We start from the raw sequence: 16,531 nt of genomic DNA on the forward strand, positions 1-16,531 counted from the left end.
TGGTTAGTTGTATACTCCTTTGTTAATCCGTTGAAGTGTCAGCTCTTGCAAAACTCTTGAGATAAGTTCAAAAAAGGACGCCTTCAAAAGCAACGGCGAATGAATTTTGAAGAAGTTGTTGGGAGCAATGAACGATGCTGACAAATGGATTAGCGGAGGCGGGCACTACGCCAGTACAGGTGAAAATGTGTAGAACCTGACAAAAAACCCAGATTTATCTGGGCATTTGTGAAACGTAAATTGTCGTGGGTTACAAAAAAAAATTACACGGCTTTTATTCAAGCTGTATGTCTGCACCAGCTGCAGTAGTATAACGTCCCTATTTCTCTGTTATTAGTAGATACTTGCAGGCAATTATGGTTTCGAAAAAAATCCAACATAGAGCCATAACGCTAATATTTCCGGCACACTCTAACATATGAATTGCATCTGAAACTAGGATATACCAATACAAGTAGTGAAGGGGCAATGTCGCACCGAAAAGGTGCAGCTTTGGGTGATTCGAATTGCTAATAACACATCTGAATATTCTGTGAACAGGCCATGTGATCAGTGCCCCAGGATTACGGATGGAGCCTTGAAAGCATCTTCGTCGATGCGCTCCTTTCGTGGCTCAATGTGAGTCCCTGTCTCCCGCGGAACAATCCTGCTAATAAGAGTTAGGATGAAAACATGAAACGCGAAGCCAGTATCCTCTTCTAGCATCACATTACGATTTTCGCTTAGCAGAGCGTACGACCATTTTATGTGTATTTATGTTTTGTGAGTGTTTATTTGTAACAAATAACGTTTATACGTTTCTCGTGTGTTTTTCGAGCCGCAGATTTGAGAAGAAGATAAGTTTGTTGACTAACACTTTATAATATAAGAGCGACGATTAACAATGATACTGTCGACAAAAGAAATGGCTCACATACAAGAATACTGTGTATTTTTGATATAGTTATATTAATAATTGAACAACACAGTTGTAGTATATAAATATACCAAAATAACGGCAACGAAGTGCACGAGTATATGTAACGGCTCAAAGGCTAGCGTAACATATACTAATGAGGCATCTAATTATGATATGCCAGGCTACCTGACAGCCGTATATTTTGACATCCTTCGAACTAATTGCAAGTATTTTAGTCAGTTAGGTAGCAAAAATTCACCCACATTCAATTTTTCGTTAAAAAAATAGGTCATTTAATTTTATATCAAAATGTGGGTTGAAATCTGTGGGCCTATCCGCGCACGCAAATGCATAATTCAAACATGGCTGACAGGTCTATGCTCTTACGCTAGGAGCTAACATTCAGATCAGTTCTACAGGATTATGCCAAGCTGGCGAGGACGATTACTTACCCGACTCATGTGCTAAAGTTGTTCCCAAAGCCGCAAACAACGTCACGAAGAGAACTACCGAAGCGACCATTCTTGATTTTATTGCTTCATCACGGACTTGTACGGAAAACAGATCCTGCAACAAATTTCCATACAGCAGATTTTGAGTAAGTTTTTTTCACGCTCCATCTTGTGCATCGGATATTTTAGAGTTCTATTTGAGTAACTTTGGCCATACGCTTTTAAGGAGTTCTATTTTTAACTGTTGTACAGCAACGTGAGACTCCCGGAAGACAGATTCCACGAAGACATCTCTTAGTGCAAACCTGTTTCCAGTTATCGCTAATCATCGTACCAGCTTTGATAAAAATGTTTATTTTTTTTCCAATTTCCAGTATATGTACAGCAGATGTCACCAATTGGCCCTAGATAAATAACGGCTAACAAAGCTTATTTACATAACTATTATCCTTCGTTTGGCGCACTTCGATTTTCCACAGTTGTTCTGGGGCGCTCATAGCTCGGTAGTATTAACGTGCTTAAACGGATCAAGCGAAACCCGTCAGTATTGCGGATCGATGGGTTTCTCTTGCTAAATAGCCACGTTGATTTTAAAGAGTCAAGTGAGTCTGTTTATACAGCCACATTGCCGTCATCACCACGTTTGCTACCATTATCACCACCACCAAAAAGGCTAGATAGCCATTTTTTAATAGTTTATATATATATATATATATATATATATATATATATATATATATATATATATAAAACCGAAAATACGTATGGTTATGATGAGTTGGATATATATATATATGAACAGCTGTTCTATCTTCGCTTCGTCTTCACCTATTTCGCCACCATATACATCGCGTATCGCAGCCAGTAATACAAAAGATCCTTGATCCGCACTATAATACTCAAGTTTCCTTGCAAACAAGACCCAAACTATAAAGATTAAATTGCACAGATTAATATTAATCTGATTAACGTACTATATGCATCAAAAACACCAACCTCTGTCAGGCCCTTAGTGAAAATATAAACAAAAAGATCTCGGGTTGATTGGCTCTGAAGTTCAGCTTTGGTTCGGTAAGCGGTACGAACACAACAATCAGGAGAGAGAATCACAGGAGACAGGAGAATCACCTCTTTTTTTTTTTTATTCGTTTCGGTGACTTCGGCCTTGGCGCAGTATTGTTTGCATATAAATACTTTTATATCTAGATCCTAGTGTACCCGCACATGCGCACACCTAGGTCAGAGCCTTACTTAATACTAGCAGCTATAAGAAAGGTCTACGGGTACGTATTTTTGTGCCTCACAAATTATTATCACGGATACAATGAGAATTCACAACAGGTTCGGTAACTTGTATTTGCTGCCTATTATGACCGGCATAGCAATGTGGAGTTGGCCTGCAATTGCCATGACAAAAGCAAGGCTATTCAAGTATCTATAGTTTGTAATAGTTTTGTTATTGTTACTGTTCTTTCGTTGCATCCGCCTTTCCTATAGCATCTCTACATCGAAATGTATGAACTACCGGGAAAGCTCTTCCGAAGGCGCAAAAAGGCTGGAATTGTTGTGACAATCATTGTTCCTTTTCATACGGCTCAGTTTTTGGCTAATGGCGTCACTATATATTGCAACAGACCGCGGAAAATATTATGTATATACGCAGATATGGATTGGCGCCTTCATACCGTGATCAGCTGCGCATCCAGCAGCTAGTCTTTTGCCCCATGTACTTCTCTGATATTCTACTTGTTGCCTAGCCCGATGCAAATGCGGCCCACTACACTACTTCAGCATAGAGCAGATGAAGTATAATGACAGTCGCCGCCAATATTCTCCGGCTGAATCTTCGGTGCGGTGCAGTTTAGGGTATAAATCTGTCGCTGTTTGTGAATTTCCCCTCGGGTAGTAATGATGCGTCAGTGTCGTTATACTGGTGACTTCGCCGTTCAGACAGAGGCGCTAATCGGCCGGCCACTATTCACTGCTTGTAGTGCCGTGTCCTGCGTTTGTATAGGATTAAACTCATCCACATTTATCTGTGTACGGGGATTTCTGGAAAAAATTTGGGATGCCCGGGTAATGACGGTGCGAAGCTTATGTCACGTAAAACTATCAGTTATGTCACGGTCACGATAAATTCGAAGGAAATATTTTCTTAAATTGCTGCTACGGCTGTTAGTTTTCAATGAAACACACCCATATATTGTCGCTTACCTCTATAGGCGTTGGCATAATATGCCTACTAATATAGGCCAAAAGAGACTTTGACGTGATAATCTGATCCTAATGAAAAAATTGCTTGGGCGCGCTTCAAGAATATATGAAAAGGTAAAATTGTGGTTTTTAATTATATATACCGTAGGAAAACACAGCCTTGGTTATTCAATCGATTTTCGAATCGAAATCTTCTTATTCACTTACCATTTTTTTGCTGAGAATTAAAAATCCCAAAATGGTTAGTTAGAAAGCAAAATCAAAATTTTCTTTACCCTTTTGACTTAAGTAAATGGTGTTAGTTGATCAAAATTAGCAGTAATGCGATCATTTCAGCCAGAGTCTGAAAACCGGAGCAGCGATCAAGAAAGCCCCTGAAATTTTATTGCGACCGATCGCGTACTATTAGACCAAACGAATAACCAAAAAAATATTTTTAGAAGAGTAGACAAATTTTTCCACCCATCAAACTGTCCTCACGAATTTTTTCCAGAAAACATGTAATTAAGGATGTATAGGCGCTATGTAATTAATATATATAGAAGGACAGCCTAGATCATTCTATCACACAGCCCAAAAAAAAAGAGGGAAACAAAGTACCAACGACTGTTTTCTGCCTTAGCAACAGCAGCAAATTTCTATTATTTAGTAGATGATGCCCGCAAGTGTTCTCATTGAGCTTTAATAGTGTGCAGGTATCGATGCGATGTCTGTAGTCAGAGGCTACAAAATATGCAGCTTCTGCCTATGGTTTATATGTGAATTTTGGTTCAGTTCTGTCTCGCCCAAACCCCAGAAATTTTCACTCGTCCTTCGCAGTTCCCACAGGGTTCCTAATAAACGATTTTTACGAGGTAGTCCCAATTGTTAGTCAGCAAAAATACCCCATAGCCAAGCAAAGACCGGTAAACTCGCCTACATGTTACGCACTGAATGAAGCCGGCTTTTGTGTTCCTGTCAAAGAATGTACGTTCATTCACAGATTTAAAGAATCAGATCTGGGAACTTTTTTAGTGATCTAGTAGACGATAGCGATACCACATTTGCTATATGCTTCGCTCATGTACAGAAACTTAAGTTTTTGTCGCTGAAAAGCCCACATTACCAGACAAATGGCTTGGTAGTAGGGTCTAATGCATTAACAACGTAACGTTAAAAAAGGTCAATTCTGACCTCTTTAAAAAATGTACCACCTTTGGAAAAGCGCATTCATACCGAGTGGGTCAAGATGGCTATATTCATAATCTTGTAAATACGATAAATACTAGTTGACATGTTGAAAACTCGTCCGGAAATACAAGGTCAATATATACAGCAATTAGTTCACCGGAAAGCTATCTAAATAACAAAAAATCGACACCGAAACACGAAAGTTTGAACATTCAACAACTTACATTGAGTCATATCAAGTTGGATGCTTTTACTTAATGTCATAAATACGTAGACATAGTCAATCAAGCACGTGCAACAGAACCTTTACGATGACATATTGTGCAAAAACGGTGCCAACACTCGACCGAGAGCGCATGAGATTGAAACGAGTGTCCCTTTAGGAAACGCAATTTCAGCTATCAGTTCGCAACAAGTCCATAGGCGGAATACGGAGTATAAGAATCATGAATCCAATGGAACGAACAGCGGTAGGTCATTTTTCGAAGACTGCCTTCGTAAAGGTCTAATCAGGCCGATCAGAAAGAAACACTGGTTGAATTTTGAATACGGTCTGACAGTAGAAGATATTTCGTTATTATTGTAACCATTTACAAGGATTATAATTAAAATATCGTATTTCCGGAGATAATTACTATGGTTTTTGTTATTACTGTTATTAGCGTTAGCATGGCCAAGAAATCTTCTCCAAGGCCACGTCGAGTGAATCCGTACAAAACATCCAAAGTACAAATCATCAATCGAATTAATTCGCTTCCAACGATCCGAGCGGTGTCCGACAATCTGTGATGCCAGTTACTGTTCTCCAAAAGTTCCGCCAATTTCTTAGTACGTTTTTTTTGAAGCTTTAAGCAAGATTATTGCTACAGCTATGAACGGCCCAGTTGACATTGAAATAGAACAGTTTTTCAGTTTACTTTGTACTTATAAGGTGAGCCAACCAAAAGCTTAGCCGGTGTGAGATCGTTGAGCTTTGTATGTCATCTACGCCATAATATTGATTTCAGGCTATTTAAGCTGGGACCCAGAGTTCACCAGCCTGTTACGACGATTTTTCTTCAGCTGAAACCCTATGTAATAATGTATTAGCAGGTGGCTTTCTACATACTAATCGAAATCAGGCACAGGTCACTACACAGAACCCCAAACAGGTCGCGGCTAGTTTTCGAATCATCGCGACGCGGGCAATCTGCGATCACCTGATATGTCTATCTATTGGCGACACGCAATCAGCGCCTGAGGGCAATACGCAAGGCTGTAGTATATACGGAACAATGCTATCCGCATGCAGCACCCCCATTGAAAATGAGCTTCGGTAGGCTAGTTGTTATTACCTTAACTAACTATTGTCTCGAGACGAAATCTGGAATCATCGGTACGATATGTAAAACCGGGAACTATTCTCCTGTTTCTGGCGAAAAAATAACTAACTGAATAAAAATTATATTTTTTACATTTTTCTATAATACTACATAATGTTTTCGCTATACAATCAGTCTGAAGTGTGTCTGTGAACCGTAGTGCGCAACCTACCACGTAGCTGGATAACCAAACAAGGAATAATAATCAACGGGTTAGAGCTCTTATGCCCATTATACAGACGCGTATAGCGGGAACGAATTAAGCTACATTACAGAAATCTATCCTTTGTATCGGTAAAGCTGAATAGTTTATATATGACGATTCGATGTTTGAGGCCTGCCTGAATGACAAGTCGTCCAAAAGTATGGTAATTAGCCCGCAAAAATGACCCATTCCCCACGAAAAGGTATCTGGAAGGAAATCACACCCATTCGGTCGTGAATTGTATTAGAGACCATTCTATCGCAGGGTGACATAGGTGACCGACCATTTGGAAAGGCTTCTTTTCTTTACATTTCATCAATGAAATGTGAACATTCTAATATGCTGTCAATGCCAGAGATAAGATTTCGGCATCTCAGGATGTTTTTCTTAGCTGTTAGGCTTCATTGTCCCTAGGTCGCTCATAGGGAAATCGTAGCAAAACCTGGGTATATACAGTATAATTCGATATTCAACGCAGTAGATAGGCTGGCAATTTCGTTCATGATCTAGGTTCGAGGGATTGCGTACACCTAGCGCTATAATACATTAGCGATTGATAAGATACCAACACAGCTGAAACTTATGAACCTAAACTTATATATCCTTTCTTGTTATCGCCTTTCTCTGCAACTGGTTCAAGAGCACTGAAAACACAACGAACAAAAGTGGACCACTCACATTGGATATACGTAAAGTATTAGCTGTAAATTATTTGATCAGCAACGAGAGTTTTTTGACTGAGGGTTGCTTTTTTTGAGAATTGGAAGTTTGTGTACACTCTGATTTGGTACTTCCCGGGCGGTTTACCCGTTACTTAAACCCGTTCCGTTCGAAACCGTTTTCCACCTATAAATGACCGACAACGATTGCTGCTCGTAAAAATTGTAGGCCAGATTTCTGTTTCCAACTGGTCCACCATGGCTTCGGTTTTATCCCATATACTTAACCGTCTAATAGCCAGCCGAGAGCTTCGTAAAGCTTTAAATAGCTATAAAGAGATATTTTTCTAAACAGTATCGTTCTTAGCGTAAGAGACGTGCGTTTTCAATATTATCAATCCTATGAAGTGTGCGTCTAATGGTCAGTTTAGGCTTTTCTTAAGGCCGTCCAACAAATCTCCTGCCTACAGTTCAAATAGACGATTCGTTCGAACGTCTTTCTTACGTAAAACGTGGTGACGAAAGTCTGTCTACAGAATTGCATTTACTAGCGGGTTTTTTTTTCTTCTTTTTTTTTCCTTTACTTCTAGTTAATAGGTTAAGAAGCAATTTAATGCAACACAACTAAGTTGAATTCCTACGGCACATCGTCAATGGTAAGTAAGTCGACTTAAGTTGAGGATTTCCCTATAATAGGATGAATGTGCTAGATAGTCGTCGATCTTAAGAGAAAGATTTGGCTGATTACCACGCCGATTCTCGCGGTTCTGATACTCACATTCGTAGCACGTACAGCAGAACTAACTTTTCCGGGTATCTCAAGTTCAATATTTCAAGATCCCATACGGGACAGCGTTGGCATTGTATCAATCGGTTAAGCAACATATACGCTTTGAATTTAAAGTTCATAGGTAGCTTACATCTGTCCTGAACGATTTTTCCACATTATTTTGTTTTTTTCTATTTTAAAATGTATCTGTCTGCTTATGCGTTTATTGAAGAAAAAAATGAACATAAGTGACACGGAAGGTAGCCTTCGACATCGTCGAATTTTCGTTGCTTGTCGAATTTCTGAGAGAGTCTCTCTAAACATCCTAAATCGTCTTCTTGCATATCCCATCAGCATTCTTTTGACACTACGTCTACTTTCAGCCACGCTGTTTAATAGAAACTATTTTTGGTAGTATCAAGTATACGAATTCCAAAAATGTTCATTGACAACCTTTACAAAAGTTCATTTTATCAGAACTTTGTGTGTCTTATATATATATATATATATATATATATATATATATATATATATAGATTCCAGCTAATCCGAAGTTCCTTCTCTCGACCAAAACCGCTGTGGCAAACCATCTGCTACAAACAAATTAGAAAAACAAGAAGGAGAGAAGGAGAGAGACGAGTCTGGCACTTCTCCCATTGGAAGTAATCGTTTGGAGAAAATATATAAAAACATTAGTTCTTGGGTTTTTGCAGGTACGCGACAGCAATGCTCCTGTAAATTGACCGAAAAATTAGTGAGATGTAGCAAGCGTGGGTCATCACTGGGTACAACGATAATGTTTACTATCTAAGTGCTGCAAGACGAAAAATGCGGCAGTGAAGTTTGCCTTGAAGGGCTCCAAAATGTCAATGAAGCCTATTTTGTGTCCTGGATGTTACAGTCTATATCAAAAACTGTATCATTATTCTAGTCAGTGTTAAAGACCACAGATTTAGAATCTCTTGCAAAGGCTTAGTGGAATCCTGCTTTTCAATTAGGGTTGACTGATGTAAATTCGATAATAGCTATTGAGGCAGTTAAGCACATGATAAAAGCACAGAAAGCGTCAGCAATTAGAAATCTAATTGCTGACTGATTCGTCCCAACGTAAAGGATGCATAAAAACATTCAGTGCTCGTAAAAGCTTCTTCCATCGTGATACCCTTACGTTGACTCATACGCTTGTGGTAGCATTTTCACTACTCTTTTATAATAACAAAAAGCAGTTCAAATGACGAAAAGGATCTGTGAATCACCTGTATTATGTTATAAAACGATAGGTTCATCTAGCTACCCGTAGAGCTTACGTGAGCAAGCACTGCTGACCGACTTTCCGACAGTCAATTTCAGTCATCGACGGTAGGCATCAAAACGTTACATTTCATCGAAATCGCTTGGCGCTTCTCCGATACCAGCTACTTATATAGGGCCATGGAATATTTTTGAGATTAAACGGCTCGCTCAGTGTGCGCGAGCATTGCCTTTTAAGGAGATCTGTAAGTGTTTTTTTTGCACCCGTATAAATCATAAGCATTACCTGATATAAAATATGACCGAAGTAATTACGTATGTCGCTACGGGTGTGATCTCTGTCTTCCGTATATCAATACTTCCTTGAAAGGAAACGAAAGGTTTTGCCTCTCTCGATCGTAAACCTGGTGCTATAACTTTTAATTTTCTAAACGTGTTTACAATACAGGGATTACATTCGATCCATTCTCACTTCGAACGATAACTGGGTTTATCACGTTTCGTTATTGTGTATCAGTGTTCCGTTTTAGAACAGTCTGTATTTGTTAAGATTTCCTTGCCCTGCATAAACTATAAAGAGGACTGTTTTCATCTGCGTGAGTTTTCGTATACATATTACAGGACTAAAGAACGTATTACAAGAGAGAAACGACAAGGGATTACTTTTGTTATTTGAACAAATAGCAAAGGTAGTGTTTGTGCAGCCAAACTGTTCTTCTCAAAGGAATAAAAGGCCGCTTGTGCGTACGTCTTGCATTCAACGGAACTCGAACCTGTACCGGCCAATATAGTCAAATAATTGTTCTGTCCATCACGTTCTCCTCATCGCTGACAGAACTAAAATATTGCTACACTTCCTAGCAAAAAAGAATACTGTTAAAATATGCATCGAAAACGTTTCTGTATTATGAAGAGGCTACTAGGCTCAACGGTCTTTTAGCAAAAAAAGATCAGAGTCAAAATTACAAGGTATTCTATGGTGTTTTTCCCAAAAAAGATCGAGTTCCTTTAGAAAAGCCATGCGCGACTTTCGAGCTCGGAATAGAAAAACGTAAAATTATTTCCTGTGTTTCTCGTATATTTCCTAAAATACGAAGCAGCGTGGAAAATTAAAGAATCGGCTTCTATCTAAACATTGCTAAACGTTGTTTTATATATATATATATATATATTTACGTATATTTTTTCAGAGGAAATTAGGTTAGGTAGCTTTAAAGGCGATAAACTAGATACACGCAAATATAATAATGGGTCTATCCTTTTGGTCTACTCAAGGTAGTCGTTGCCGTTTCTGGAAGTTTGCCTATGACAGGGTTTGGTACCGCAGGCGTAGCAGGAAGTTGTCTGGCTGCGTGGTACTACTTAGCCGGGGTCAGCGCTGAGATGGTCAGCCCTCTTCGAGGGACCGCAACACTGGGTATTGCGCTATTAATTATAGCTTATCGTCTAACGAGAAAGGTGCGGCTCTTCAACTGTTTAACATGGTTCCAGTCTAGATAAGGCGAATGTCGAAACGGAGAATTAGGACTATGGCTGGATGGAAAATAACAAATCAAGTTTATGACTTGTAAATATACGCTTAATGTCACGCAGTTATAGTACCAGTGTTGGAGGAGTCATTTATATATGTTTGTCCTGATCCCGATACTAATAGCAACTAGTAGGTGCTATTAGTATCGGAATGGTATAGAAGGATTTTATTATAAATAGCACATTTATTAAATATCTGCCCATTTTGTTATAACGAATTTTTAAACAAATCTTTCTATCTAATGGAATAATCTAGAACCTCTAAAATCTATATTATGTACATACGTAGACTCTTTTATGTTACGTCATTGTCTTAAACAATAATTATCTATTATAATAATATATATAATGTAGTACCTAGCCAGATTCGGCATATAAAGTTAGAAAAGATCAACTAGATGCAATTACAGTATGGGATCGCTGTTTTTCTTTCGTACATTTCACTGAGTTATTTTGTATCTTGTATATTGGAAAAAGGATACTGAAGAATGTTTCTAGATAGAACCTGAAGAAGCTTTCGTGTCATTTTAATGCATGATCAAGTTCGCAATGATATTCTTCGGACAGATTCAAATCTTCGCTGTAATATAGGATAAGTAGGGTCTCAATAGGTCGTTCCGCGGAGTCAATATCTGACGTGAGATGAATAGCTAAAAGTTGTAACGCGGATGAACTTGATGCAGAGGGCAATTTGCCATTTATCTAAGCCAGTCGATTCCAACCTCCAAATATCCATTTCATCGTATAGTATACATTGGCAACCGAGGATACAACGACGCTGAAAGGTGCGAACCTCTTTACCTAACTTTGAAACGAATTAGGAAACTTTTGGGTTGTTTTATTGCCAACGTAGCATATATCGGACGTTTCTTTATGGTTCATCCAATAGGATAGAGGCTTGGTAAGTATAGGTGGCCACAGCAGCTTGATCTTTTTCATCATAGTCCTAATGAGATTCAATGAGACTCAATTCGGGAGTCGGACGATGATCAGATAGGTCATTGCCTCATTATGTACCGCACACTTACCATCTGATGGTTAAGCAGTTTTCAATGGCGGGTAAACAAAAGCGTAAGGCTTATAGAGAAAAAAAATACATATATATATAGAGGCTAAATAGAGAAAAAAATCGTCCACATCATTGAGCATCGTTTTTTTTGTCACCACAAATTACGCCAGCAAGCTTTTGCTATCAAAATCTAGCCTATTTCATACCAAATCATATCATAAGTTTCACGTGTACAGAACTTATACGAGCTTACCATCGAATAAAACCCTCTTTTCGAGTAATCCTTTACCACGTGCGACGTCTTGAGCTTTTGAAAACATCATATTCGCTTCGAGAATGTGGCAGTTGTACTCGACGAACCAAACACACATCAGTACACTATTAACCCAGCTATATTAACTCAAAAGTTCTGTGATTCGCTATGGTAAGTTTCTTAAGGACTTTCAAGACTGAAAAGGCTAAATTGGCTGGCGGAAATTCGCCGGCCTTCTTCGTTCAGGTTAGGCCCTGTTCCGTGGGTTTGCATCGATGGTCGTTGACCACGTACGGCCCATCGTTATCCGTGTCGAATATAAGCGAACCTTGTTAGTTAGAGTTTACTGTTGTAGTATAATTAGGATACTGCTTGAGAAGCGTCGCAGGCCGACAACTGTGTTACAATGAAAAGGATTGGGAAGTAGCCCCGTACAAGGTTATTTTCGCATCTCCTTTCCTTGCTTACGAACCTCAGGATGAGTCTGAATAGTCGCATCAGATGTTTTTTATCAGCCAGCTTACAGGTAAGCTCAAATGAAATAGATATCCGAAAGTTAGTTGTTTTTATCATACATAAGTTTGTTACGATAAAGTAACGCCGGTAGTATTAGTAGATTTTACATCCGTGTAGCGGTTCCTGTAATAATAGATCGCCGAAATTATTTTTATAGTCTAGGTGTATGTACACATTTTGAAGACAACGCTGCATTCGATAGACCATCACACCACAGTGCATCAAACGAAACAAAGCACGATTTATTAATAAGGCATCTGTCTGAGGAAAAATTAGTTCTTGATCTTATGTGTGATGGTATACGAACTATGAAATGATTTTATCGCAATTACCCTCGCTAATTGCATTTCAATTTCACCTGCGCTAAATACTGTCGTTTACTCTAGATCCAGTAGATATTTCTTGACTAGATCTTCAAACTACGGCTTATTTCCTTTTGTATATTTGTGCATTTTTCTTCTGCAACATCCCGAACTTTCGTATACTCGTTTTCGTAATAAAAGCATAGCCATTCGAAACATATATACGATATATATACCATAGGCGCCGATTAACGATACGGCTCATTAAAGCCATCGAAAGATAGATTTATTCACGCCAGCTACGCCGGTAGCGACCTCTATGTCGCTCTCTTGACTTCAGCTATTGGAAGACAAGTTAAATACTCGGGCTGACTGAAACCATCGACCTTGAGTACGCATAGAGATAAATTATAGATACGATATAATCGATTTATATGAGACGCTTTATACTGGAAGCTTCTTCTGAGGCAAGCTGTCGGTAAGTCTACTCAAAATGGTTGTGGCCGGAACGCTGCGATGTTACTAGCGCGCACTTACGCGCATTTAATAATCCCTAGATAGAGAAAAAAAAAGATTGATCTTCGTATAGTTACTATCTGCACTCTGTAATATTTAACGAGTCTCGAAGGAAGACGCACAATCATGGTTCATTAGACTGGACCATTACGCTAATGCCATCATTGTCAATCCACGTTCGAAATAAACTAATACTTGGTCAATATACGAACATAGACTGGCTAACTACTACTGGATGTTGCCGAGGGCGGGGGGTGGATAGCTTGAGCCGACAGCAGGACTTTTACGTTCAACATATCTATTTAAAGAAAAAATCACGCAGTTTTTTATTATCCTAGAATGTCGTATATATGATGTGGTGAAATTGTAGTTCAACGAGCAGCTTGCATCATCGTTTTGGTTAAATTTCAAAGTAACTTATTATCTAAAAGTATTTCCACTATTGCATTAATATATCAGCACGTTACAGTATAGGTGTGTGACGCTGAATTCACACCATGATTATATCAAATATACCAGTAGTCGTGTACTGAAAAGGTCAGCCGCTTCCGATCCCGTACGCTTTATTCCACATTCATATCCAAAATTCTAAGGTAAAAAAAAACGTAACGTCGTACACCAGGCCTGTGAATTTACTATCACGTTCTAGGGGCATCCCTGTAGCAGAGACCGAGCTAAATTGAGTTTCAAGGTGTACACGAACCGACCAAAATAAAACAAAAACATGTTCCGAATATCATGGATGCATGAGCTGTCAGTAGTGTGAACGCAAGCGTCTCTCATTAGAACGCTGCACGAAACGAGGTAGCATTAAGTGATTAAGATGTTTTCAATGCCAAATGTTTCCACTGTCCTAAAAATGTGCATATTCACTCAAAACGGCTAGTTTATAGGCTAATATTTTCTATCATGTTTGATACTCGACCCCAATAGATACTGGGCTGCATCCGTTTTTACTTTAACCAAATATCTGCAATCACAAACAGTCTCTGATTGCTGGCATGGCACGCGAATGGGTGGATACAGGTAAATGAAGACGACGCGGAGATTTTCGAACAGCTAAGACTTTGAGAACATGTCATGGAAGTAGCGTCACCCTCTTGGGTCCTGAATACTGATTAGCCGGGTTATGGGTGGAAATCGTGCGGAACTCATCTGTGATTTCGAGTGACGACAAAAATATCATCACGGTCGAAGAGGGCCGAAGACCCAAAAAACAGATCGTTAGAATGAAAGCCGCTTGGACAGACTCCTACGAATTATAGAGGGTAATAAGAGTCAAACTGCTCTGAAAATCTTATAAGAAATACGCAGATAAGGTCTAAAGAATAAAGTTACGAGTTATACTCTTTGGTTATGTTAATCTGAGACGAGGGTTCACGAATGAAGCAAACAAATTCAAGAAGTTAATTATTATTATTACTATTACTAGTAATTTTATTTTCTTCTTAGTTAAAGTGTATACAATTTATTCGGTACGAGTATTCTATTTAATAATAGAATATTTAGATTTTTTTGGTTATTATATTAACGTTAATTATTTATTTCTCAGTAGCTTTGATTATTTTTGTTGAAATTATTACGTTTATAAAAAGTCCATTGCTCACAATGGGGTAATAAATGGTTTTTGGAAAAAACTTTATCGCACCTAAATGAGACTTACTGTTTGATTACTCAAATTTTTTCGGCTTTTTTTTTTCTAGCTTTGTCATTTGCTATAGTTACGTCCTCAACGTAGATCAAAAACCGTGAAAAAAAGAAAAATTTTCTCGTGCCTAACGGTCGCCTCGCCAGCCCAATTTAATAGCTCTCCTATACAATCGTATTTTAGAAGCAAAATTCACAAACATCGAAGAAAATTGCAGGGTTGATAAAAAGCTAAATATCATTTAAATATAATGAAATTAGGACCCATAAAAGTTTTCTATTTACAGGTTTACTACTTACCACATCTCCACTAAAACAAGCGAGAGAACTTGCATGTTTAAAGCTGTCTGGAAAAATTACGAGGAATATACGTACAAATGCGTAAGAAAAATTAAATTTTGCCTCTGTTTTTTGAACGCGCGTAAACATCATGGATGACCTCATATTCGATGATCGGAATAATTTCACTGCTTCAGATTTACTCGAGGTGTCTACGAGTCTCGACAGAAAAGTTCAAATATTTCCAGTTTTCTTTTTCGGCACAATTGCAATAAAAGCACGGAAGAACGGACGTCATCTGCATAAGCACCGGCATGAACGGTTTCTCAGTTTGTAATCTCTGACGTAGCACTCCAACTCTATATTTCTGTTATTTTTCTACTGTATTCGTACATCTCGTGTGCTCCACTTAAAGCATCAATGTTAAATATAAACGGAAAAAAATGTATGTACCCTTGCGTAGGATGGGATATAGAATTCAATACACGAAAATTATTCTATTAGAGTGCAACAGACGCGACAAGCAGAAGCGGCCAGCGACATTCGACTCAGTCTGCCTCCCGTTATTTTATTCGCGGAAAAACACATCAGTGACGAACTGTGATGGTTGTTTATGTTAAGGACATTTGACCGATAGCGACTCTCATACGTTCGCGCTTTCTGTTGTTATGATGGATGCCTGGACGTTTCGCGTTCGTGTTAACTGTTTGCTTTGCGTAATGGTGTATATGAGACACCTAAACCCTTGCGCCGCTAAACAGGTTGTCACGAGGCCGTCGCTTATGGCCCGGTAAACAGTTTCTTCCTTTTTGGCCGTCTATATGTACAAGTATTCTAGAACGCTTGAGCGTCAAGCGTCTGCGGAAGGCGCAAGCATTCGACGAATAGCGCTATTCGACAGACTGACTTGGCCCGCTTGGGGCATTACGGCGGCTCAGTCCTAACTCCGTCTATATTTCTGTTAAACTCAGCGTTTCCCTATAAGTGCATCTTTAAAAAAAGCACGCAGTCCTCGTTGTCTTCTACAATCGAGTGATACGACAGGGACCCTCTTGTTGACAGGACATGATAGAAATGATAATCCGCTATGTTAAACGACTCTTCCGAATGCTTTTGTTCATTATTATTAACCTTATTATAATCGCAAGATATTAAAAAAAAAAAAGAACAAAGCCACTCTTCTACAGTTATTCTTCTGGCGCAAACTCTGACAGCTTACTATGATTCTTTCAGAGGAAGTGGGCTAGAATGTAGCCGGCGTTGTTAGTTACAACATATCTTCTCTATGTTCTCATGCCTCATCGCTAACCAGCTATACCCCGTTTCTCTGGTGGTCTTCGTTAACACGATCAACACTGCGTTTTATGACGCAGTAGAAGATCTTCAAGTCATTTTGAATAATGCCGCGGCTATTCAAACCAGCACGGTAGTTGTGCTTTAGCTGTTTTTAGCAACCTCTGGTGCACGTCGAGCAGCATCCGGCACAGGAAATGTCACCAT

General features: G+C 38.9%; 1 protein-coding gene and 1 long non-coding RNA gene across 10 annotated transcripts in view; one reads left to right on the forward strand and one right to left on the reverse strand.

Moving 5' to 3' along the window:
• Nucleotides 1–16,531, reverse strand: part of LOC111250852 (uncharacterized) — a 41,505-nt gene that overhangs the window by 13,782 nt on the left and 11,192 nt on the right. For 2 of the 9 annotated variants that reach the window (XM_022806713.2, XM_022806712.2), the window contains exon 2: nucleotides 1,351–1,465. In XM_022806713.2, coding sequence (XP_022662448.1) covers nucleotides 1,351–1,420 — 70 coding nt within the window. In that variant the 5' untranslated portion in view covers nucleotides 1,421–1,465. Of the gene's footprint in view, nucleotides 1–1,350; nucleotides 1,466–1,787; nucleotides 1,908–15,052; nucleotides 15,368–16,531 lie in introns of those variants that run through there. The other 7 variants (XR_015329065.1, XM_086990907.1, XM_086990906.1 and 4 more) reach the window with 7 other exon arrangements.
• LOC147755516 (uncharacterized) lies at nucleotides 8,781–10,912 on the forward strand. Its single transcript, XR_015329114.1, has 3 exons — nucleotides 8,781–9,224; nucleotides 9,601–9,948; nucleotides 10,255–10,912. It is a non-coding gene; the product is annotated as an uncharacterized LOC147755516 (long non-coding RNA).

Source organism: Varroa destructor, unplaced genomic scaffold (genome assembly GCF_002443255.2).
Source record: "Varroa destructor unplaced genomic scaffold, Vdes_3.0 BEIS01000005.1, whole genome shotgun sequence".
NCBI classification, from domain to species: domain Eukaryota; kingdom Metazoa; phylum Arthropoda; class Arachnida; order Mesostigmata; family Varroidae; genus Varroa; species Varroa destructor.